Here is a 26,371-nt window from a genome sequence, read left to right as displayed (position 1 = left end):
GTTAATGCATTTTATAAAGAACAATTTGAGATTGTTTCCATTGTAAGTTACTAATTTTGTGATTATTCAACAATATACTTGACAATTATAGACTTTTTTTGAAATATAAGTGGAATGCATGATTTAAGGGGGCAAAATGTTTATTGTTTGTAATTTGTTTTTCAAATGTACTCAGTTTTTTCTCTGACCAGTCCTATTTTCTTACCCTAGAATGTGCTTGATAATAATAGTTTTCTCTTTATTTATTTATTTTTTTTTCTAAGATGGAGTCTTGCTCTGTTACCCAGCCTGGAATACAGTGGCGTGATCTTGGCTCACTGTAACTTCTGTCTCCTGAGTTCAAGCGATTCTCCTTCCTCAGCCTCCCAAGTAGCTGGGGTTACAGATATACCCCATGAGGCCTGGCTGACTTGTATTTTTAGTAGAGATGGGGTATCACCATGTTGGCCAGGCTGCTCTTGAACTCCTGACCTCGTGATCCATCCACCTCAGCCTCCCAAAGTGCTGGGATTACAGGTGTGAGCCACTACCCCCGGGCTTTTCTCTTTATTAAAAAGATTGTCTTCTATATTGTTGATTATATGTGAGATTATCTTCTATATTGTTGATTATGTGTGGCTGGAACCATTTTTCCTTTTTTTTTTTTTTTTGAGATGGAGTCTCACTCTGTCCAACAGCTCGGGCTGGAGTGAAATGGTGTGATCTCAGCTCACTCACTGCAGCCTCCTTCTCCCAGGTACAAGTGACTCTTGTGCCTCAACCTCCCGAGTAGCTGGGATTATAGGATGCGCCACTGCACCTGGCTAATTTTTTTGTGTGTTTTTAGTAGAGTTGGGGTTTCCCCATGTTGGCCAGGCTGGTCTTGAACTCCTGACCTCGAGTGATCTGCCTGCCTTGGCCTCCCAAAGTGCTATTATTACAGGCGTGAGCCACTGTGTCTGGTCTGTTTTTTCCCCTTTTAATTGAAGATATTTAGGTGGAATGATATTTTGCTGTTTCTAATTCTCTTTGAAAAGTAATGGTTATATATATTGAGTGGCAGGAGTTAAGAGTTATCTGTCACCCTTGGCATAAAGAAAAATGATTGAAAACTAGCCAGGCATGGTGGCACGCATTTGTAGGCCTAGTTACTCAGGAGGTTGAGGTGGGAGAATCACTTGAGCCAAGGAGTTCAAGGTCATGCCACTGCACTCCGGCCTAGGGGGCAGACAGAGACCCCGTCTCTAAAAAAATTAAACAAAGAAAAATGGATTCTAGATATGGTTACTTTGAGAAGTGTAAGTCAGTTTTACATTAATATTTATAAAGTGGCAAATATATAACTTTTCTGTGATTTAGAATGATATCTAGTTTAGAAGCTTTGTTTTTATTTAAAACAAGTTTATAAAATTATTTTTTCATGTTTTAAATGTTATTATGACTGCAAGATGAAGTAATTTTTTTTTAATTTAGGTTCAAAGCATATGTGAAAAAGGATTACATGTGGGTCAGTCCAAAATAACAATTCTTGGCAGTCCTTCCATGGGTAATCTTTTTTTCTTTTTAAATATAAATATCTACTATTAAGTTGCTGTCTAAAAATATATTATCTCATGTAATTTCACTGCAGTTGTTATTAAATTCATGCTTTATTATGTTTCCAGAAAAAGAGACTACTCATAGGTTCTGAAATGTAAGATCAGTTTTATCTTTTGTTTCTGACTTTCTGCACACTTCAAATTGATCAAGGATAGCTTTTTAAAAATGTCTTTAGTCCTAGTGATTTTGAAAAATATAATCAGTTTCCTTAATTTTTCCCACTTTTCTAGGTGTCTATCTTTCTAGGTATGCTGATTTATTACAAGCGAATCCTTTGGACACGGGGGCAATGGGTGATGTTGTTATTTTTAAAATAATGAAGGTAATTTAAACTTACACATTTCATAGATGAAAAACTACACTTGATTTGGATTTTAATTTTTAGATGATGCTAAGTCTTTAGAAGATTGTTTAAAAGTTCATGCTTGCTAGTGTTTGGTAGTTAAAGATTCTTTTGAAAATGGTTTATTTGCCATCTTTTTTGTGTGTGTGTTGTTTTTTGTTTTTTGAGACGGAGTCTCGCTCTGTCGCCCAGGCTGGATGGAGTGCAGTGGCACCATCGTGGCGTACTACAAGCTCTGCCTCCTGGGTTCATGCCATTCTCCTGCCTCAGCCTCCCTAGTAGCTGGGACTACAGGTGCCCGCCACCACGCCTGGCTAATTTTTTGTATTTTCAGTAGAGACGGGGTTTCACTGTGTTAGCCAGGATGGTCTTGATCTCCTGACATCGTGATCCCACCCGCCTTGGCCTCCCAAAGTGCTGGGATTACAGGCGTGAGCCACTGTGCCCGGCCTGTTTGCCATCTTTGATCTAAGCTAACCATTCTTAAGAGTTTGTTTTCCTTTCCAAAGAAAGGAATGTAGAGAGTAATATGTTGGTAATATAATTTATGTTAGTGGAGAGTATTATGAATGGAGTTTATATTTACTTGTTATTAAACAAGTTCAAATGATTTTTTTTTAGTGATTAACTTTTTCTTACTCCTTCAAATTTGGTAAAAGTGTTCTGTGAGATATTATTTTATTTATTTTTTGGAGATGGAGTCTCACTCTGTCACCCAGGCTGGAGTGCAGTGGCACAATCCCAGCTCACTGCAACGTCTGCCTCCCAGGTTCAAGCAGTTCTGCCTGCCATAGCCTCCTGAGTAGCTGGGATTACAGGTGTGCACCACCATGCGCTGCTAATTTTTGTATTTTTAGTAGAGACAGAGTTTCGTCATGTTGGCCAGGCTAGTCTCAAACTCCTGACTCCAGGTGATCCGCCTGCCTTGGCGCCCACCTGTTTTGTGAGATATTGAAGGGAAAAAATGGTTGGTATAGTTGATCTATATTCAAAGAAGTATTTCATAATATTAATGTTATATAGTCAACAATTAGGTTTAGGTAGACACTTAAAAGGTTTTCTCTATTTTAGGGTAAAATAAAGAGTATATATGACCCCATGGGTGTAAAAAGTTTGGAATCTATGTTAAATAAAAGTGCTTTGGACCCCACACCAAAGCATGAATGTCACATGTCGAAGAATGCCAATCGAATTACATCACTTTTGGCTTACAGAGCCTATGAGCTTACTCAGGTAGGTGCCAGGATCTGTTGTAATTTTATGACCGCATATCTGTTTGTTAACAAATCCTTTAAAATGTCTCCCTTTCAGTTCTCTCTGTCCCCACACCAGTCTAGACTCTGGTTTCTGCATATCACTTCCAGACTCCAGTGTCTGTTGCTGCTGTTTGTTCAGTGTTTTCTGAGATGTCTCAGAAACATACAGTGGCTCTTCAAGGTTACAGGGTAATATTTATAGACTGCCTAGTCTAGCTCTTCCTGCCGGAAGACTGTGGCCTGGTTTTTGTATGATCATTGCCCTCAACACATCTTACTTCATTTTGAAACCTTGGCATTTCCTGGCCTAGAAAGGTCTCCTGCCTAATACGATATTACTTATCTTTCAAGGTAAAGTTGAAATCCCTTGAAATATCTTAAGTCATAACATTTCGTATTATTGATTTATTTGATAGATATTTTCTATCTTTATTAACATTTTTAAAGATGCAAACCTAGACTTATTTTTAAAGCCTTATTCAAGTATAATTGACATACAATAAACCACACATAAATAAAAGTAACATTTGATGAACTTGAGTGTTAAGTTTTTATATGAGGTTTGACTATAAAGCAATGGTTTTTTGTTTTTGTGTTTGTTTAAATAGAAATGGGGGTGTCACTGTTTTGCCCAGACTGGTCTGGAACTCCTGGGCTCAAGTGATCTTCCCACTTCGGCCTCACTATTCTTGTTTTTTTTAATTTTAGTATTTTGTTATTTTATTTTGAGACAGAGTCTCGCTCTGTTGTCCAGTCTGGAGTGTGGTGGCGTGATCTTGGCTCACCGCAACCTTCGCCCCCAAGGTTCAAGTGATTCGCCTGCCTTAGCCTTCCGAGTAGCTGGGATTATAGGCACCTGCCACCTCACCTAGCTAATTTCTTGTATTTTTTTTAGTAGAGACGGGGTTTCACCATGTTGGCCAGGCTGGTCTCAAACTCCTGAGCTCAGGTGATTCCACCTGCCTCAGCCTCCCAAAGTGTCGGGATTACAGACGTGAGCCACCGCACCTGTTCTTTTTAACATTAAAAAAATGTCTATAACCAAATGGACTGTTTGTGAAAAGTAGTAATGTTAACTTCCCTGGAAATGTTCTTTCTTTAATTATGTAAAATAAAATTTTAAGAACTATTGTTGTGGGCTTTCAGCAAAAATTATATTCACCAAAGTCATTTGGAACTGACTCATTTGATTACCTTCTGGACAGTAGCAGTATTGGTAGGTGTGAAGTATACATGTAAAATAGTTACTGGCTTTTCTAGAAGGACTTGCAAACTGGCCTTATGTTTTTTAAAAACTCCAGGCATTTTTAGAGCAATAACAATATTATTGAAATCAGGTTTCCCAGGGGAATGGACTTTGAAGGACAATACTACTGTGTTCATAAACTCAGGCATTCTTAAAGTGAAAATCACTAGTCTGCAAGTTACAAAACTGTACTATACTGGATGTGGTGAAGAGGTGAAGGGAAAAGGCTGATGCGTAATGAGAAGAGGGTCAGCTACCTTTGTCACCTATGTTCATATTCTTTTCCGTATCTCCTTTGCTACTTTATTTGCAATTGGAGCCCAGGTGTGTTTTTCTTTTGAAATAGCAAAACCATAGTTTGGTTTAGTTGAGATTGTGTTCTTAGTATTTTGCTTTTTGTATTAGATTGGCTATTCTGAGCTGACCTGCGAGCTTAGGCTCTGTTTATAATATTTTTATTAGGAAACTCCCAGTAGTCAACTCTTCAGAAGTAAACTTTTGGAATACTTAGTAATACTGTGGGATCTTACACACTTAGATGCAGAATATTTTATATCACAAAACGAATAAAAAGTACTAATTATTTTAGTTAATTTGGCAAGCAGAGCTTAAAGACATTTTTTGTCAGAGGTGCATATATGGTTTTCTGTTTCTCAAAAATCAGGCAGATAAATATAAGGTTTCATCTTGCCTTTTTAAAGAAGTTAATTTTGCATTTTCTTATTTTTAGTATTATTTTTATGAGTATGGCTTTGATGAGCTAAGGCGAAGACCAAGACACGTTTGTCCATATGCAGTTGTGTCTTTTACTTACAAAGATGATATACAAACTCCGAAGTTTGTACCTTCATCAAGGTAAGACTTAGGAGTTTTAGACATCATCCACAGTGATACTCTACTACAGATCCTGCACTGCTGAGTTAGGAGGACCATTTTGTTTCTTTCCCATTTTTTTTTTTTAACTTCCCTTGAAGTTAGTTGGAGACTGAAGTGTTTACGATGACTTTTAAATGGTCAGTGTGAAGAACAGTTAGTTTACCATGTGGAAATAAATACAAGCTAAAATTTAAACCTCATCTGGTTAATCTCTTCCTTAGAAATGAAGGTTTGTGTAGTTGAGTAAGTGGCAGGTTTTTTTGTTTGTTTGTTTGTTTGAGACAGAGTCTCACTCTGTCTGCCAGGCTGGAGTGCAGTGGCACAATCTGGCTCACTGCAAGCTCCGCCTCCCGGGTTCACGCCATTCTGCCTCAGCCTCCCGAGTAGCTGGGACTACAGGCGCACACCACCATGCCCGGCTAATTTTTTTATATTTTTAGTAGAGACAGGGTTTCACTGTGTTAGCCAGGATGGTCTCCATCTCCTGACCTCGTGATCCACCCACCTTGGCCTCCCAAAGTGCTGGGATTACAGGCGTGAGCCACCATGCCTGGCCAGTAAGTGGCAGTTTTAAAAAGTGAGATTTTGGCCGGGCGCAGTGGCTCACGCCTGTAATCCAAGCACTTTGGGAGGCCGAGGTGGGTGGCTCACCTGAGGTCAGGTGTTCAAGAACAGCCTGTCCAACATGGTGAAACTCTGTCTCTACTAAAACTACAAAAAACTTAGCCGGATGTGGTGGCCTGTAGTCCTAGCTACTTGGGAAGCTGAGGCAGGAGAATTGCTTGAACCTGGGTGGCGGAGGTTGGTAGTGAGCCGAGATCGCACCACTGCACTACAGCCTGGGCGACAGAGTGAGACTCTGTATTTTTTTTTAAAAAGTGAGATTTTGTGTGTTAGCACTCTTGGAAATGGGGAGCTTCTACAAAGGATGCTCATGCCTCACCACAAACCAATCAAATATTTAGTGGGCAGTCAAGGCATTGATAGTTTTTAAAAACTTCCAGGTGATTCTGATTTTCAGCCAGTGTTGAGGACCATTGGTTTCTTTTTTTTTTCTCTTTAGAGACAAAATCTTGCTCTGTTGCTCAGGCTGGAGTGAAAGTGGTGCGATCATAGCTTGCTGCAGCCTCAAACTGCTGCATGCAAGCCATCTTCCCAAGTAGCCAGAACTACAGGCGTGCACCATCACGTCTGGTTTATTTTTAATTTTTGTGGAAATGGGTCTTGCTGTGTTGCCCAGGCTGGTCTCAAACTCCTAGCCTCAAGCAGTTCCCCTGCCTTGGTATTCCAAAGCACTGGGATTATAGGCATGGGCTGCCACACCTGGCCTGATGATTTCTTTCTTTTTTTTTTTTTTTTGGTTTTCTGTTCTTGTGTTATTGAATATTTCTTACAAGCTCTAGGATAAGGTGACCAAATAGGAAGCAGTTACCATTTTTTCCCCATGTGGTGATTCTAAAAATGTTTTAGCCAAATGGAGTAAGTAAGTTTATAGGGATGTAGGTGAGATGGTCAAATGTCTGCTGGTTTTTACTTTGGGTGTCTGTACATAGTTGAAGTCATGTATGATATCAATTAATTTGGAAATACTACTGTTTTAAAACCATATATTGTGAAACATATATGTACATTTTTGAGGTTGACCTCTTTGTCAGTTTTCCAGATCAAATTATCTTCTCTCTCGTTTACGGTCCTTTTTTCATGTAGGTGAATAATCCTTGAAAACCATCTGTAGCCACGGGTACCAGTTGACATAGTATCAAGACAGTTGTGGCTTTCAATTTTTGTGGCTCTAAATTTATGATCACTCTGATATATACTTCACTATAGTGTTTTTCATAAGTAGTCTTTAAAAGACATCTAGCACTTATAATTATGAGGTCATGCCCCCAGGAATAATGACTATTAATTTCTTTGCCGCCTCTTTTGATTCCATCTCTTGACCTCCATATCATTTCAAAGGAGCATTGATTGAACATCCATCCTTGTACCTTGAATATTCCATGAATGCTCCTGCTTCAGGGCCTCTGCATTTGCTGTTCTCTCTCTTTCCCCAGTAAGCTGCATAATTCATTCTGCATTTCTTCGGGTATCTCCTTATCATTGAGGTTTCTCTGTTTTTTTTTTTTTTTTTTTTTTTTTTTTTTTTTTTTTAACCTCTGTACTCTTAATGTCTCTTTTTATAGCACTTAAAACCATCATGATCTCTTACATTAACATTGTTTTCTGTCTTCCTCATTAGATTTATGTACATTGGAACTTTGTTTAATATTATTACCTAGAACTGTGCCTGGTAAATAATAAGAGTTTAGTACATATTTATTGAATGATGAATTAATGTATTTATGTATTGAGGCTGTGTCTTCTAATGTCACCAAAATAATTGACAAGAGACTTTGGTGGACACTGTTCTCTCTTGATTAATATTTTTGGAAAAAACAGCTCCTTTAAATTTGGGTAAATGTGGTAAAATGAGCAAAGTAAGTACTTCTGTTTTCTCTAAGTAGACTTGGATTTACTAGATTTTGTAATGAGTAGTTTCTTTGTTCTTCCCATCTGGAGGAAGGACTTAGCTGTAGTATGCCATTAAACATTGCACTTATATCAAAGTCTTATATGTTAATTTTTATGATTATACTAATGAGTAATTTTTTCTTTCCTTTTAAAAAATTTGTAGATCTAACAGCTTTAATGCAGATAGAAACATAGGTAAGAGATTTATGTTTCTTTAGTTTTATAAATGGAAAGAATAAGTACATATAGCAAAAGATTAAGTGCTTTGTATTATTTTTATAATGAATGAAAATCTGCAAAGTATGAAAAAAGTTGTAATGTAGCATCAGCATTTGGTTGTCCAAGCATAAGATCCCCTTTGAAAATCTGCTGCTGTGAATAGAGCAAAAGGTTTTAGCACTTTAATTGAAAAAGATAAAAAATAAAACATGTTTCATAACTCAGCTTTTTAAAAGTATTAAATTCACCAAAGGTACAGGATTTAGAAGAGAAGTAGAGAAGATTGAAAGTAGCATTGATGTTAAACTATTTTAAAGTTTCTTCTTTTTTTTTTTCCTGAGACGGAGTCTCACTCTTGTCCAGGCTGGAGTGTGGGGTGGCATGATCTCGGCTCACTGCAACCTCTGCCTCCTGGGTTCAAGTGACTCTCCAGCCTCAGCCTCCTCCTGAGTAGCTAGGATTACAGCCGCCACCACACCCGGCTAATTTTTTGTATTTTTAGTAGAGACGGGGTTTCACCATGTTGGCCAGGCTGGTCTCGAACTCCTGACCTTAAATGATCCACCCGCCTCGACTTCTCAAAGTGCTGGGATTACAGGTGTGAGCCACCGTGCCCAGCCTATTTTAAAGTTTCTTTATAAGGAAAAGACAATGAGTAGAAGATACAGGACATTGTAGGCATTCATATAATCAACCAGATCTAATACAGTGTCCGTTTGGAGGAAATAAGAGATGAATAATTGTTTTTGTCCACAACTTTTCTGATAATGACATTTAGACAGATACATTTGTTATTCTTTGCAACTGGAATGATTTTGCCGGGGGATAAATACCTGAAACAAAAATCCTAATATTTGAACTCTTAGTAAATAGAAGTGTAGAAGTATCACTTTTTTTTTTTTTTTTTCCTCCTACTTAAACCTTGTTTCAGATATTTTCCCTCTCATTTCTAATAAATGTGCACTCCTCTGGGCTGCCAAGTGACTAAGCTGTGTCATTATATTCTTTTTATTTAGATAAATATAACTATACCTTGTGGAAAGGACAGCTTTTAAATAAAGGAAAACTTTTGTGTTATATTTCTCTGAGGTCAGCCACTCGTGCTTTTTTGCCTATCAAACTGTAAGTATAAGTAAAGAGCAGTTCGTGGTTGCTAATTTTATCACTTTCTTGAGCTTTTTTCCTTATTTCTTTTTCATATTTAAATTTTATTTTGGTTCATAAGAACTTCTATATAAATGTTGGTTTGTTTTTTAAAAGGTTGATTTGAAATTAGGTCATTTGGCAATATGAGTCCTCTACCTCTCTGTCTTGATTTGAGGATAGGCTAGTCAGTACATTTACGGCATAAAATTTTTTCTTTATCTTTTTTTTTATTTTGAGATGGAGTTTCGCTCTTGTCTCTCAATCTGGAGTGCAGTGGCGCAATATCAGCTCACTGCAACCTTCGCCTCCTGGGTTCAAGTGATTCTCCCATCTCAGCCTCCTGAATAGCTGGGATTACAGGCTCCTGCCACCATGCCCAGCTAATTTTTTTTTTTTTTTTTTTTTTTTTGTATTTTTAGTAGAGATGGGGCTTTGCCATGTTAGCCAGGCTGGTCTAAACTCCTGACCTCAGGTGATCTTCCCGCCTTGGCCTCACAAAGTATTGGGATTACAGGTGTAAGCCACCGTGCCCGGCCTAAAACTTTTTCTTAGTGATTTAAATCTAAAATATAATTTTTTAGTTTTATCCTAAGTAGTAGATATATATTTTTTATTTAGCATTTTGAATATAGTAGACTTAAAAGTTACCCGTTCTTTGTTGGGAAGAGCTTTGATTTGGTGAGTTGAAATATACAGGCTGTTTTCAGTCCTATGCAGCATATGTTGGTATAGAAAGGTCTAAAATCTTTTGCTTCCATCATTGTGAGCCTTCATAAATGTGTGAAGATTAACAGTTTATATTTCAGTTGTCCTTAATAAAATGACAGCCTTTTAGTTTCTGGCTTAAGGATGGAAGGTTGGAAATACTGCCTGGCTAGCTAGCTACCCATGTATATATCTGGACTTCCAGTATCAAATCCCCTTTACTGCTGGGCATAGTTTCTCACTCCTGTAATCCCAGCACTTTGGGATGCTGAGGTGGGAGGATCACTTGAGACCGGGAATTTGAGACCAGCCTGAGCAACGTAGGGAGACTTTGTCTCTACAAAAAGACCCAAAAAAAAACCCCAAAATTACCCTTGCGTGGTGGCACATGCCTGTAGTCCCAGCTACTTTCCAGAGGTTGAGGTGGGAGGATCACTTGATCCTAGGAGGTTGAAGCTGCAGTGAGCTATGATCGCACTACTGCAGTCCAGCCTAGGTGACAGAGTGAGACTGTCACAAACAAAACAAAAGATCTTTAGAATAAGGTAAGATGTTAGTAGATACGCTCTTTTTTTTTCCATCAAGTATACTTTTTTGTGTATGTGTTAAGATTGCTAGAGTTGAAAATACGGATAAGGCAAACATGCTTTTTAAATTTTCTTTCAGACCTGAGAAGTTAGATGTTGAAACAGTTATGAGTATTGATCATCTGAAACAGAAAATCCCTCCAGCACTGTTTTATAAGGAAACATACTTAGGTCCAAATGAAGGTAAGGTAATTTAATTTTATTGAAATGCATTAGAAGCAGACTTGATTTGGATATTTACTATGTATTTTTTTTATGTCAGTTTTGAAGAATGGAATGTATTGCAGCCTTTATGAAGTTGTAGAAAAAACAAGAATTGGAAGTAACATGGAGAGTTTACTGCAAAAACTAGACAGAGAAAAACTTGTGAGTGAAAGGTTTTTTGATGTTTCTCATTCTTTCTTACAAATATGCATATTCATGTATGATCATATTAGTGTTTCAGTTTATTTTTGCCTCTGAAAGTACCATGAGGTGTCTGTCTGTTGCTACTGTTTAATTAACAGTGTTTTACTGTGGCTTCTGGTATTCTTTTCTTTGGGCCATGGTGTCAGAGCTTATGCAAACCAGTCTTTCCCATGGAATATCTTTTTTTTTTTTTGAGACGGAGTCTCGCTGTCTCACCAGGCTGGAGTACATGGGGTGATCTCAGCTCACTGTAATCTCTGCCTTCCTGGGTTCAAGCAATTCTCCTGCCTCAGTCTCCCGAGTAGCTGGGATTACAGGTACACGCCACCACACCCAGCTAATTTTTGTATTTGTAGTAGAGACGGGGTTTCACCGTGTTGTCCAGGGTGGTCTCCATCTCCTGACCTCATGATCTGCCCGCCTTAGCCTCCCAAAGTGCTGGAATTACTGGCGTGAGCCACCGTGTCTGGCCCCCATGGAATGTCTACTTTGTGACTAAGAATGTGATTATCAGGCCGGGCGCGGTGGCTCATGCCTGTAATCCCAGCACTTTGGGAGGCCGAGGCGGGCAGATCACGAGATCAGGAGATCGAGACCATCCTGAACAACCTGGAGAAACCCTGTCTCTACTAAAAATACAAAATTATCTCGGTGTGATGTAGTCTCAGCTACTCGGGAGGCTGAGGCAGGAGAATCACTTGAACCCAGGTGGCAACGGTTGTGGTGAGCCGAGATCGCCACCATTGCATTCCAGACTGGGCGAGTGAAACTCCGTCTCAAGAAGAAGGAATGTGATCATCACCATATATTTTTTGAGTATCATTTTCTTACGCAGGGTATATAATATAGTTCAGTAAAGAAAGAGAGAGTTTCTGTTTTCTCCTGTTATAGAGTGATAGAGTTATTCAGATAGCTGTGGTTTGTTCCAGTAGAGACAGTGGCATATTTGAAAATCCAAGAAAAACAAACATGGTGAGATTGAAGAGTTAAACGAACACTAGAGTAGTTGGGGGAAAGTAGTAGGGACCTGTGTCATACAGCGTCATTCAGGCAGTGTTCAAGTGTTTGGAAATTTGGATTTGATCCTAAGAGCAGCAGATTTTGAAGGCTTTTCAAGGGTGTGCATTGAAACTTTGAAAGTGTATGCAACATAAGATCTGTTTTGAATAATTACATTAATTACTCTGTAGAGAACAAATTGGAGAGGGGAGAGATGAGGTAGAAACTGTTAGATTAGAGGGTGATGGTGGGTTGGATGAGAAAGATAATGATATAAAAGGAGACTGATTTATGGGATATTTTTGAGGTAGGGTCCAATTTAATACTGAAGTGTATCTAGTTTGAGGAGAGGGATTGGGTCAAACATCAGATTGTGATGGGTTGAGCAGTGAGTGGAAAATGAATGTGATGCCAATATGTGTGGTTTAGCTGAAGGTGAGGAGGTGGTTGTAGAGAACGGAAGTGGCTGTTACAAGGTTTCTGTCTTGCTAAATGTTGGTCGAAAGTTCCAGGAAAGAGGGATACAACTTTTTTGCACAGGTGTGCCATTTAATACAAGTTTTAGGACAGTTGACTTTTTACTTCTCACTTTGTTGAGCCTCAGTTTCCAGGTAGTCGAATGGCAGTCAAATATCTTTGAGTTTCAGAACCTGCAGCTTCATGTTTAATGGCTATGTCGAATTTAATTATTTTCATGTATATGTGCTTAATCAGTCTCTTGTTTATAAATGGGATGGTCAGATTGCACATAAAACTTACAGGCAGAGTTGTAAAACTCTTACAAGTCTGACTTACAGGCTAGAAACCTGTCAATTAAATGTTCTAGAATGAAAACACACACACACACTCTCTCTCACTTTCTCTCTTTCTCTTTCTCTTTCACTGTCTTTTTTTTTTTTTTTTTTTTTTTTTTTTTTTTTTTTTTGAGACAGAGTCTGCCTCTGTCACCCAGACTGGAGTGCAGTGGTGCAATCTCAGCTCACTGCAACCTCCACCTTCCGGGTTCAAACGATTCTCCTGCCTCAGCTTCTTCAGTAGCTGGAATTAGAGGCATACGCTGTGACACCCAGCTAATTTTTGTATTTTTAGTAGAGATGGGGTTTTATGTTGCCCAGGCTGGTCTCAAACTCCTGACTGACCTCAAGTGATCCACCCGCCTCGGCCTCCCAAAGTGTTGGGTGAGCCACCGTGCCTGGCCCTTTCTTCTTACTTTCTCACTGCATGTGAACATAATTTTATGTTTATATTACATTGCTTGTTTTCCTCTGAAAGCCTGACTACAATGCAAGCATTCCTTATGATCAAAATCTATTCAGATCCCGAGTTCAGAAAATGAAAGTTGAGATAGTAGGTTTGGATATGGAGAGATACCAAGTTATTCAAATCTATTTGGTTCTTGTGTTTCAGAGAGTGAGTATTGAGAATTCGGACAATGAGGGGTGTATCAGAAAATTACAATATCTTTTCAGTTACCGATAGTGAGGATCAGGAGAGAAAAGATGGCATTTCGTTCCTCACCTGACCAAGTATTACATTATGTTCATGGAATACTGGGTCTTTTCCAGAATCAAGAAGTAAAGTAAAATCCTAGATCTTAAAAGTTACTAGCATTCCACAAAGATACACTCCCAGAATCTAATGTACCTAGGAATTTTGTGTTGCTATCCCTTTTCCAGCAGGCCTCACTGGGATTATTCCAGCTGTAGCTCCTTTATTCATAGTTCTCTTGATAATGAGCAGTGCATTGAGGAATACTGATATTTTAAATTTTGTCCAAGATATGCACACAAGGTTTTCTGAATCGGAGACAGATTTTGTGAATACCCCACAGTGAGTAAAAATGTATTGGCCCTCCTTTGCCCTAGTCCTTGACTCCCTAGGGCATGCAGGCCTAAGCCGCTTGTCCTGAGTAACTGCATCCTTCATAGGTAAGAGATGAGGACAAATACTTTCTCTTTGCTTATAAAGGGGGAAGAGACAGCTATTCCCTCCTATGCTGAATGTGTTTCTTTGAAATGTTACGAATATTAACACCAACTCTTTGGTATATAAATAAAATCTCTTCAGGAGCCATTTATTTAGCCCTCTTGGACCAAGAGTTATTTCCAAATTCCTGGGAACTCATTCCGTACTGAAATGTAAATACCTAGGGAGATCTCCATAGTCTTCTTGGCACCTCTGGACTTAACCGAGGAACCTCTCTTTGCTGTAATCTCTTAATCTACCCCACTTGATGCTCTCAGGGAGATAAAATAAGTTTTATTATTGGGGAGCAGAGCAATTAACTAGATAAATGGCTACAGATCTAAATCTTAAGGTATGCGAAGAGTAAAATATTTGGGGGGATATGAAATTAAACATTCCCTTATCTTTATATCATATACATTTTTGTATATTAGCAGGCTAGGACTTTTTGCAGTAGTGCTTAGAAATCCAGGGAAGTTTTTTCACCCAGGGAGACGATAAACGAAGTAAGATTATATTGACTTTATTTTTTTTGGGGGACAGAGCCTCGCTGTGTCGCTGCACTGGAGTGCAGTGGTGTGGTCTTGGCGCACTGCACTTTCCGCTTCCTGAGTTCAAATGATTCCCCTGCCTCAGACTCCAGAGTAACTGGGATTACAGGCGCCCACCACCATGCTCGGCTAATTTTTGTATTCTTAGTAGAAATGGGGTTTCACCATGTAGGCCCGGCTGGTCTTGACCTTGTCATCTGCCTACCTTGGCCTTTGAAAGTGTTGGTATTACAGGCTTGAGCCACCGTGCCTGGCCATCTTGTCCTTTCTTTAGTGTATTTTTTATTTTTGTCGGGGTTTCGCTCTTGTTGCCCAAGGTCCGATCTCAGCTCACTGCAACCTCCGCCTCCTGGGTTCAAGCAATTCTTCTGCCTCAGCCTCCTGAGTAGCTGGGATTACAGGCATGCGCCACCACACCTGGCTAATTGTGTATTTTTAGTAGAGATGGGACTTTCTCTATATTGGTCAGGCTGGTCTTGAACTCCTGACCTCATGTTCTGCCCACCTCGGCCTCCTGAAGTGCGGGGATTACAGGTTTGAGCCACTGCACCCGGCCTAGTGTATTCTTTTAATAGAGTTTTAGAATTTTCTGGATACGAGTCTTGCTCATTTTTTGTTAGATTTATCTCCAGCTGTCTTACATTTTTTGATGCCTTTGTAAATAGTATTTTCTTTCTTCTTTTTGCGGGCAGGGGGACAGAGTCTCACTCTGTCACTCAGGCTGGAATGCAGTGGTGTGATCTCAGCTCACTGCAACCTCTGCCTCGCGGGTTCAAGGAATTCTCCTGCCTCAGCCTCCCAAGTACCTGGGACTACAGGTGTGCACCATCATACCTGGCTAATTTTTTTTGTATTTTTTGTAGAGATGGGGTTTTGCCATTTTGGCCAGGCTGGTCTCGAACTCTTGACCTCCAGTGATCTGCCTGCCTCAACCTCCCAAAGTGCTGGGATTACAGGTGTGAGCCACCACGCCTGGCCTGTGAATAGTATTTTCCATGTTAGTACATTTTCTGTTTCTTGTATACATAGAAATGTAATTGATATTTACATATTGATTTAATGCAGATCAGTGTTAAATTTGAATAACGTTTGTTCATTTTTATACATTTTTGGGGGTTTCTATATAGAATTCATTATCTGGAAGGTAGATTTGTTTTATTTTATTCCTCTCATCTTTATAGCAGTCCCCCATTATCCTTGGTTTTGCTTCCTGTAGTTTCAGTTACCTGTGGTCAGCTGTTGTCTGAAAATACTATATGGAAAGTTCCAGAAATAATTCATAAGTTTTAAATTAGTTTTCAGTAGTAGCCTAATGCTGCATCACAATGTCTGTGTCATCAGCCTCACTTCCATCTCATCACATAGGCATTTCATCATCTCACGTCATCATAAGAAGGGTGAGTACAGTACAATAAGATTTTGAGAGAGAGACCACATTATGTAATTCTTATTATATATTGTTACAGTTACTCTATTTTTTTGGTGGGGGGACAGTATCTCATTCTGTTGCTCAGGCTGGAGTACAGTGGTGTGATGTGATCATAGCTACTGCAGCCTTGAACTCCTAGTCATAAGTGATTCTCCCACTTCAGCCTCCCGGGTAGCTGGGCTGTAGGTGTATACCACCATGCCCAGCTAGTTTTTAAAATTTATCTATTTTTTTAAATTTTTGTTAGAGAATGAGGTCTTACTATGTTGCCCAGGCTTGTCTCAAACTCCTGGCCTTAAGCAACCCTCATGCCTCAACCTCCCAAAGTGCTGGTATTATAGGCATGAGCCACCATGCCCAGCCTGTTCTATTTTATTATTAATTATTGTTGTTAGTCTTTTAGTATGCCTAATTTAAAAGTTAAACTTTATTATAGGAATGTATACATAGGAAAAAACAGGGTTTGTTACTGTCTGTGGTTTCAGACATTCACTGGGGGTCTCGTAACATACCCTCTGCAGATAAGAGGGAACTACTATATATTCTTTTCCATGTTAATGTGCAGTCTAGGATTTGTAGTAAGAAGCTGAATAAAAATGGTGATTGTGGGCATTCTTGCCTTCTTGATTTAAAGAAAAAAAATTCTTATAACATTTTACCATTAAGTAGGAAGTTCCCAGTAGTTTTTTATGTTGTAAACATTGCTTCTTTATTTTTTTAACCATGAGTGGATTTTGAATTTTAGCAGATGGTTTTTGTTTTGGGTCGGGGGTTGGATTTATCAAGCTGGTCACACAGTATTTTAGGGTTCTGCAGAGAAACAGAACCAATAGTGTATGGTAGGGGGGGTATGTAAAAAGAGATTTATTGTAAATAATTGGCTCACACATTTATGGAGGCTGACGTGTCCCAAGATCATATCTTCAGTTAGCAAGCTGGAGACCCAGGAGAACCAGTGGTTTAGTTTCAGTCTGAGTATGCAGATGTGAGAACCAGGACTGCCAATGGTATAGTTCTAAGGCTGGCAGGCTCAAGACTTAGGAAGAGCCAATGTTTCAGTTCAAGTCTGAAGGCAGGAAACAGTTGATTTCCCAACTTGGAAGACAGACAGGAGGAATTCTCTTGTTGTGGGGCTTAGAGTTTGCCTTTTGTTCTATTTAGGCCTTCAGCTGATTGGATATGGCCAACCTACATTAGGGAGGTTGGCCTGCTTTACTCAGTCTATTGATTATAAACTCATCTGAAAATAACTTGACAGGAACACCCAGAAAAATATTTGATCAAATACCTGGGCACTACATGACCAAATCAAGTTGACATAAAAAATTAACCATCACACATGGTATTTATTCTGTAGACCTACTAAGGTGAGTTATCAGTTTTCCAATATTAAACTACCCCTGCATTGCTTGTATAAAAACTACCACCCTACCCCCGCCACAGCTTTTAAAGTAAATTGTGGGGTTTTGCTTTTGTTTAGGAATTTTGTATCTGTGATCATAAATGAGATTGACCTGCAATTTTCCTTTCTTATACCATCTCTATCTTGTTGTTGTGTTTTTTTTTTTTTTTTTGAAGACAGAGTTTCACTCTTGTCCTCCAGGCCTGAGTGCAGTGGCACAATCTCAGCTCACTGCAACCTCTGCCTCCCAGGTTCAAGGAATTCTGCCTCAGCCTCCCAAGTAGCTGGGATTACAGACATGCTCCATGGCACCTGGCTACTTTTTGTATTTTTAGTAGAGACGGTGTTTCATCATGTTGCCCAGGTTGGTCTCAAACTCCTGGGCTCAAGTGATCTGCCTGCCTCGGCCTCTCACAGTGCTGAGATTACCGGGGTGAGTCACCAAGCCTGGCCAACTTTTACTTTTTTGAGATTTGTTTTGCTATTTCTGTCTTAAGTCAGAAAAATAGTAAATACTCAGTTGTAAGTACTGCTTTAATTGCATTTCACGTTTTAATGTGCAGTATTTTCATTATTAATTTCTGAGAAATTTTTATTTTTTAGTTTCCAATTTTTGTTTTTAAACTTTGATATATGATGTAGAGGTATGTGTATAGGGAAACATAGATACTTTCGTCTTTTTTTATTTCTAATTTAATTGCATTGTAATCAACAGTGGTGGTGATTATTTGAAATTTGTTGAGACTTTAAGATCTAGGTAGTTAATTTTTGTACATGCTCCTTCTGTGTTTGAGTTCTGTGTTTGAGAAAAATGTATAACCTATAATTGTTGGGTGCTGGCTACACAATTCTGGGTTGACAGCTATTTTCTTGCACTTTAACTATGCTGCAGTGTCTTCTGGCTTCTGTTTTTATTTAGGGGTTAGCTCTCAGTCTAATTGTTGCTTTGTAGGTCCCCTGCCACCCCCTGGCTACTTTTTAAACCTTTTTTTTTTTTTGTCTTTGATGTTTAGCAGTTACAGTATCTAGGTGTAGATTTCTGTTTATCCACCTTGGTATATTTTTCCTTTCATACCTGTGGATTTACATCTTTTTTTCTGGAAAATTAGTTACCTCTTTTATTGTACTTCTCCCTCATTTTCTTTAGCCTGCCTTTTTTTTTTTTTTTTTTTGAGACGGAGTCTCACTGTGTTGCCCAGACTGGTGTTCTGTGGCATAATCGTGGCTCACTCCAACCTCCACCTCCTGGGTTCAAGCAATTCTCCTGTTTCAGCCTCCCAAGTAGCTGGGATTATAGGTGTGTGCCACCATGCCTGGCTAATTTTTGTATATTTAGTAGAGACAGGGTTTCGCCATGTTGGCCAGTGGTCTCTAATGCCTGACCTCAGGTGATCCACTGGCCTTGGCCTCCCAAAGTGCTGGGATTACAGGCATGAGCCACCGCACCCGGCCTGGCCTGGCCTGTCTTTTTAGGACTCTGAAGAGGCATATTTTCCATGTCTGTTAACCTCGTCTTACGTTTTCCATCTATTTGTTTCTCCGTACTGCATTCTAATTAACTTCATCGTAACTATTTTCTAATTTAAAAATCATATATTTAGCTGTGTCTCATTTGTTGCTTTATTTATTGTGTTTCTAATTTCACAGCGCATGTTTTTTATTTTTAAAAGTTATATTTGAATTTTTTTGGATCTGCCTGGTTATTTCATAGCAAGTTCTTGTTAATTCTTTCAGAAGTATTTAGTGAGTACCTATTATATGCCAGGCAGAGTTCTAGGAGGTGCACATTATATTCTGGTATTCTTTGCTAATATTTTTTTAAGTGAAATAAAACTCACGTAACATAAAATTAACCATTTTAGCCTTTTTTTTTTTTTTTTTAAATGGGCAGGATCTTGCTTTGTCATCCAGGCTGGAGTGCAGTGGTGTGGTCCTGGCTCACTGCACCCTTGACTTTCTGGGGTCCGGTGATCCTCTTACCTCATCCTTCTGGGTAGCTGGGGCTAAAGGTACATACCATCACACCTGCCTAATTTTTGTATGTTTTGTAGAGACAGGGTTTTGCCATATTGCCTGGGCTGTTCTTGAACTTGGCCTCCCAAAGTGCTGGGATTACAGGTGTGCACCACCGTGCCCAGCCATTTTAGCCATTTTAAAGTATATAATTCCATGGTTTTTTTAGTGGATTGACACTGTTGTGCAGCTATCAACACTGTCTAATTCCTGAACATTTTCATCTCAGAATTCACTGTACATTCCCCCTTCCCAATCCCTGACAGCCATTAGTCTACTTCTGTCTCTATGGATTTATCTGCTCTGGATATTTTATATAAATAGAATCAAGCAATATGTGGCTTTCAGTGCCTGCCTGGCTTCTTTCACTGAGCGTAATTCAAGGCTCATTGATGTTGTAGCATATATCAGAACTTCATTCTGTTTTATGGCCCAGTATTCTTTCATTGTATAGATAATACCACATTTTGTTTGTTCTTTTATCAGTTACTTCCATTTCTTGGCTGCTATGAATAATGGTGTTAGGAACATTAGTGTAAACATTTTTGTGTGAAAATGTTTTTAATTCTTCCAATTATTTTATGTCTTTAAACATTTCATAGTGGACTATTTTACATTTTGCATCTGATAATCCAATTTTTGATGCCTTTGAGTGTTTGAATCTTTTTTTTTTTCTGCTCAATCTTACTTTAGTATAGCTTATTTCCTTCTAAGCTTTTTTTTTTTTTTTTTTTTTTTTTTTTGAGACAGGACTTACTCTGTTGCCTAGGCTGAAATGCTAAAGCGTGTGGCACAATCACAGCTTCACAGCTTGAACTCTCAGAATCAAACAATCCTCCTCCCACCTTAGCTTTCCAAGTAGCCAGGACTATAGGCACATGATGCCACACATGGCTACTTTAAAAATTTTTTTTGTAGAGATGGGGGCTTACTGTGTTGCCCAGGTTGGTCTTGAACTCGTGGCTTCAAGCAGTCCTCCCACTTCAGCTTCCAAAAGTGCTGAGATTACAGGCATGAACCACTGTGCTTGGCCCATTGTACGTGTGGTTTATACTAACTCTTTTTTTTGTGGGGGTTGGGGAGTGCCATAGTACCTTTAATGTTATCTGGAAATATATGATTTTTTTTTTTTTTTTTTTTTCCTGAGACGGAGTCTCGCTCTGTCACCCAGGCTAGAGTGCAGTGGCCAGATCTCAGCTCACTGCAAGCTCCGCCTCCCGGGTTCACGCCATTCTCCTGCCTCAGCCTCCCGAGTAGCTGGGACTACAGGCGCCTGCCACCTCGCCCGGCTAAGTTTTTGTATTTTTAGTAGAGACGGGGTTTCACCGTGTTAGCCAGGATGGTCTCGATCTCCTGACCTCGTGATCCGCCCGTCTCGGCTTCCCAAAGTGCTGGGATTACGGGCTTGAGCCACCGTGCCCGGCCTTATCTGGAAATTTAAAATAGTAGAATCAACTAATTAAAAATCCCACAGATTGGATTAATACTTTTTTTTTTTTTTTTTAAAGAATAACCAAACAGTTAAAATAGAGGCAATAGGAGCACAATTTCCAGGATTTTTCTTTTCTGCAGAGCTGAATGGATTTCTTTGGGCTGAAGCCACAGATACAACTGCTGAAGGCCTCTGTCTACCTTAGTGTTATTTCTGATTATAGATTGCCTATACTCCATGGATTTTTAGAAACATTGGGACCCCTTAAGTACAGGAATCTTTAGGTTACTAGTAGTGGAATTTATAAAACCTAGTATTTGGAGTGAGTGAGAGGTTAAAGGCATCTAATTGGTTTTCGTCAGTGAGCACAAAACATGAAAATCTTACTTGTGCTTCCTAACTTTTTATTTCATCAACTAGGAGTTTGGGCAAAATATTAAAAGAAGTATATTATCTAAAATATTTTAAATAAAAGTATTTGTGTCTGAAACAAATTTTTCAGGTACGTTGTCCACTTGTAGTATACTCTAAGAGACTTAGCGTGGCTATAAATGGTAGCCATAAGACTCAGTTAAATGTCTTTCAGAGCCAATACTGTATGTCAGCAGTATGATGTAACTTGGCCTGAGGATTTTTTAACCTTGGCCCTGGGAGTTTTAGGAAACAAGGCCACCTCAGCACAGATGTAACTATTAGAAACCTTACAACAAAGTTTGCCCTTACAAGATTATTTAAACTTCCTTTATAAAAGGAAGACCTGGTAACTGACCCTCACGGAATACAGGCAGTAAAAATGGGGAAAGATGCCCCAAAGTTTAGAGTGATCTTCAGATGGAGACCTTCCTAGTCATTTGGTCATCTGACCCCCTGACTGTATCTGGCCCATGCCACCAGCCTGCTTCCACTAAAATAAACTCTTTGAGCAACAGGTATCTATGACTGATTTTTGGCACAGATTGAACTGAAGGAGAAGTTGACCCTGGAGAAGGTGATCAACTAAGACTACCTGAAACCCCCCAAACACAATACCACTTTACTTTTGAGTGTTCAGTGTTTTTATTAAATGTGAATTAGTAGCACAGTTACTTTTTGTCCTCTGAATTATTAGTTTTTATACAGACATTGTTTACTGGAATTGTTTTAGTAGGAATTTAGGTAATACAAGTTTTCTTTCAGAACTCAGGTATCCTTTTGGTGTTCAGTTGCCTTGCTCAGTTTCTCATTTACCCAAAACATTGTGAACTATTGCAGTAGCCCCTGAAATGAATTCTTTGCATTAGATTGTTTTTCTGCCGCCTCCTGCACAGTGCTGTCAAGTCTTTTTTGTTATTGTTGTTTTAAGGAAACACTAGCTCAAAGGCGTATGCTCTGAAGGACATTCTTGGCCAACCTGGCTTCTGGTCTTTTTACAGCTAACCTATGATCTTTCATTCCAGACTTGTCTTACACATTTATCCTAGTCTGTCCTCACCCTCTTGCCAGTGATAAGTAACTGTGATGTTTGTAAACTGTCCATTATAACTCACCTTTGCTCATGGTGTTTCCTCTACTGAAATGTCCTTCCCACAATCTCAGGCTCTTGTCAGTGTACCCATCCTTCAAAATCCACTTTTGATACACTTTCAGTAAACCTTTCTTGACCATCTTTTACTACTGTAAACAAACTGTATTTTTCTATTTCTGTTATTTTGTAAATCTCTTAGGGAACTTTTCTGTCTTATGTAGTTACTGGTATTTCTTGTGTTACTCTCTATACCTAATTATAAACTTCTTGTGATCAAGGATCTTGTGTTGCTTGTATTTGGTTATCTCTGGGCAAATTGCCTTACATGTGAAAGTGTTCATGTAATATGTGTGCAATTCGATTATGGAAACACATTGGGTTTGCGATTAGTCTGAACTCTTGCAACGCAGTGTTTCAAAGCCTGTTTTATATCTAGCATCTAGCACATTACTTTGGCCACTAATAAACATATCTTTTGAATTGATGACGAAAATATTTGAAGTCTTTAGTTTGGTCCATCCTTGTATTTTAGCTTCAGGGAAAAATTAACGTGGTTTTGCAGTTAGGGGAGTTCTTTCAGTAACATTTTCTCGTTAATGTTATGAAAACCAAGGAATTTTTATTTGATTGGAATCCTGTTAGCAGAGTTGGTAGAAAGAGTTAATTAATTCATTAGCAATATTTTTTTCTTAAAAGATGATTAAGAACTCTTTTTCTTTACAATTAGTAGAAAATGCTGTGTGTCTGCCTTATGGTGAATAATAATAAAGCAGATACAACTTCTTCCTTCCCCTCAAAATACAGGTTCTTGTTAAACCTTTGGGAGACCGAGGATACCTTTTTCTTCTCTCCCCTTATCAGATGGTTCCTCCATATGGTAGGTGGTCTCTCTTTAATTTTTACAATTCTTTCTTAACTTTTTAGTTAAAACACATTGCTAATGAGTTTGGCTTCTGTTTTTTAGAATATCAGACTGCCAAGTCTCGAGTCCTACATGCTTTGTTTCTATTTCAAGAACCTAGAAGCATAGTTACTTGTAAGTTCTTTGAATATCTAAATCTAGTTACTTATAGATACTTAACATTTCATTGAAATTTTCCAGATAACTCACTAAACATTTTGCCTTTCTTACATGATGTTTCAGGAAATACTGGTGGTTAAGAGGTAACTAGCAATAAAAGACACAAATTATATGACTTTTTTTTTTTTGAGACAGTTTTGCTCTTGTTGCCCAGGCTGGAGTGTAGTGGCGTGATCTCGGCTCACTGCAACCAACGCCTCCCGGATTCAAGTGATTCTCCTGCCTCAGTCTTCTGAGTAGCTGGGATTACAGGGCATCCACCACCATGCCCGGCGAATTTTTTGTATTTTTAGTAGAGATGGGGTTTCACCATGTTGGCCAGGCTGGTCTCAAACTCCTGACCTCAAGTGATCCACCTGCCTCGGTCTCTCAGAGTGCTGGGATTACAGGTGTGAGTCACTGTGCCTGGGCAACAATTTTTTTTTTTAACTGTGAGAAATTAATTTGTGTATATCAGTGCTCTCATAAAGCTTGATTATAATTGTTATAGTACTGTAGCTTAGTTATGAGGGTTACTTATTTATTTATTTTAGATATAGGGTCTCACTCTGTTGCCCAGGCAGCGGTGTGATCATGGCTCACTACATACAGCCTTGCCCTCCCTTCTAGGCTCAAGCAGTCCTTCTGCCTCAGCCTCGAGTAGCTTGGGATTACAGGCGTGTGCCAGCACACCTAGCTAAATTAATTTTTTTTTTTTTTCCTTTAGAAGCAGGATCTCACTATGTTATCCAGGTTGTTCTTGAACTCCTGGCCTGAAGCGATCCAACTATCTCAGCCTCCCAAGCTTTTGGAATTACAGGCATGAGCCACTGTGCCTGGTCTGTGAGGGTTTTGTATGATTATTTTTTAGCTTAGTTTAATTTTGCATTCAAATTTTAGTAACTCTAAAGAATAATTTGCCAGGATAAATATTAGACCATTCAAAATTAATAAGAATTTTTGGCGCTGATATAAGACAAGATTTGTTAACCACCTTTTCTAAGAATGAACATTAATACTATGTATTAAGATAAAGTTCTCACTAATGGCTTTATTTCACTGTTGGATTAAGGATGAGTTTCTCAATTGTGGCTACTCAGCATCTGCATATCTGTTCATGTGAAGTTAGTTATTACTTTATACGAGGAAGGGATGACGTGCAGGACTGTTTTGCTTGGAGCCTCAGATCTTGTTCTGTCTCTATTTCTTCTTACATGTTGCTTGCCACTATTTGAATTTCCTGGGGGCAGTAGGAAGTGAAATCTTCAATGAGTGGGTGATTTTTCCTTTAAAAATGTGTTCTGCTCTTTCGTTTGTTTTAGTTTCTTACTGGCCTATTACAGGTTCCTGGACTTTTAACAAGCATGCTATTCATATATTTGCTATATTGTATGTATATACTAGGGTACATACTCGTCTGGTTCAACATTAATGTATAAATGTTTTTACACTTCTTTGGCAATATTTAGATCTGTATTTGATTAGTTTCTTGATTGCTAACATGGTTTGCTTTTTTTTGTTTGTTTTATTTACAGCACAAAAAGGTTCAACCAATGCAGCACCAAAGGAGAGGCATGAGAGCATGCCAGATGTATTAAAAATAGCTCAGTTTTTACAATTTTCTTTGATTCAGTGTCGAAAGGAATTTAAAAATATAAGCACTATAAATTTTCATTCTGTTGTTGAAAAGTATGTAAGTGAATTTTTTAAGCGAGGTTTTGGTTCAGGTAAACGAGAGTTTATTATGTTTCCATATGATTCACGATTAGATGATAAAAAGTTCTTATACTCAGCTCCCAGAAATAAATCCCATATTGATACTTGTTTGCATGCCTATATTTTTCGGCCTGAAATGTATCAGTTACCTATTTGTAAATTAAAAGAACTATTTGAAGAAAATAGAAAACTTCAACAGTTTAGTCCACTTTCAGATTATGAAGGTCAAGAAGAAGAAGTGAATGGTACAAAAATGAAATTTGGAAAACGAAATAACTCAAGGGGTGAAACCATTCTATCTGGAAAGCAAAGATCATCTCATTCTTTGGATTATGATAAGGATAGAGTCAAAGAATTGATTAATTTAATTCAGTGTAGGAAAAAGAATGTGGGTGGGGACTCAGACACCGAAGATATGAGAAGCAAAACTGTCTTGAAGAGGAAGCTTGAGGATCTACCTGAAAATATGAGAAAGCTCGCCAAAACCAGTAATTTATCTGAAAATTGCCATCTGTTTGAAGGTAAAATATCAGATTGCTCTTATAATAACAACCAAAAATAAAGTAGTTCTGTTCTTTCCTGTAGTAGAGGGGCATATAAATTAAAGTCTGAGGGCCAAATTCAGCCTGTCCACTATTTTTTTAAAGAAAGTTGTATTTGAATACAGCCATATGTATGTAGCTGCTTTCATGCTGTAATGGCAGAGTTGGCATTGGCACTGAGACTGTATGGCCCACAAAGCCTAAAATATTTGCTACCTGGCCCCGTACAGGAAACACTTTACAATTCCTGCACTGGAACATCAGATTTCTAAATTGTTTGGTTTATGTTAACATGACATAATAATACTAATCAGAGCTCTTGTCCTTTTATATTCCTTAATTTGTATTTTTTAATGGTTATTATTATTGTTTTTTGAGACGGAGTCTTGTTCTCTCGCCCAGGCTGGAGTGTAGTGGCACGATCTCAGCTCACCGTAAGCTCCACCTCCCAGGTTCACGCCATTCTCCTGCTTCAGCCTTCCGAGTAGCTGGGACTACAGGCGCCCGCCACCAAGCCCGGCTAATTTTTTGTATTTTTAGTAGAGACGGGGTTTCACCATGTCATCCAGGATGGTCTCCATCTCCTGACCTCGTGATCCACCCGCCTCGGCCTCCCAAAGTGCTGGGATTATAGGCGTGAGCCACCACCCCCGGCCATATTCGTTTATTTTTATAGTTGAAGAAGTATAGTATTAGAATATTAGTATCTTTTAGGCTGTTGCATAATGAAAAGGAACCTTCTGAATTTGAAAATAAAATATGCATACACGTATTCTTTTATACCCCAAGAATCTAGGAATATCTTTGGGTTTTTCTTTTTTTGTTGTTCTTTTTTCCTTTGTTTTGTTTTGGTTGACAGAAAAAGATAAGACAGTAAGGT

The 26,371-nt window shown here is 38.7% G+C and overlaps 1 protein-coding gene across 5 annotated transcripts in view; it reads left to right on the top strand.

Annotated features, from left to right (window-relative positions):
* The window catches only part of TASOR (transcription activation suppressor), a 64,151-nt gene that overhangs the window by 12,162 nt on the left and 25,618 nt on the right, over window positions 1-26,371 (top strand). For all 5 annotated transcript variants that reach the window (XM_050778505.1, XM_050778508.1, XM_050778503.1 and 2 more), the window contains exons 4-14: window positions 1,453-1,525; window positions 1,809-1,900; window positions 2,993-3,154; window positions 5,154-5,278; window positions 7,977-8,008; window positions 9,049-9,154; window positions 10,550-10,653; window positions 10,733-10,836; window positions 22,978-23,050; window positions 23,138-23,209; window positions 24,769-25,470. In XM_050778505.1, coding sequence (XP_050634462.1) covers window positions 1,453-1,525; window positions 1,809-1,900; window positions 2,993-3,154; window positions 5,154-5,278; window positions 7,977-8,008; window positions 9,049-9,154; window positions 10,550-10,653; window positions 10,733-10,836; window positions 22,978-23,050; window positions 23,138-23,209; window positions 24,769-25,470 — 1,645 coding nt within the window. The remainder of the gene's footprint in view (window positions 1-1,452; window positions 1,526-1,808; window positions 1,901-2,992; window positions 3,155-5,153; window positions 5,279-7,976; window positions 8,009-9,048; window positions 9,155-10,549; window positions 10,654-10,732; window positions 10,837-22,977; window positions 23,051-23,137; window positions 23,210-24,768; window positions 25,471-26,371) is intronic.

The sequence above is a fragment of the Macaca thibetana genome, chromosome 2 (assembly GCF_024542745.1).
Source record: "Macaca thibetana thibetana isolate TM-01 chromosome 2, ASM2454274v1, whole genome shotgun sequence".
Lineage (NCBI taxonomy): Eukaryota > Metazoa > Chordata > Mammalia > Primates > Cercopithecidae > Macaca > Macaca thibetana.
Note: the sequence above shows the minus strand (reverse complement) of the source record. Positions and strands in the feature narration are given on the sequence as shown.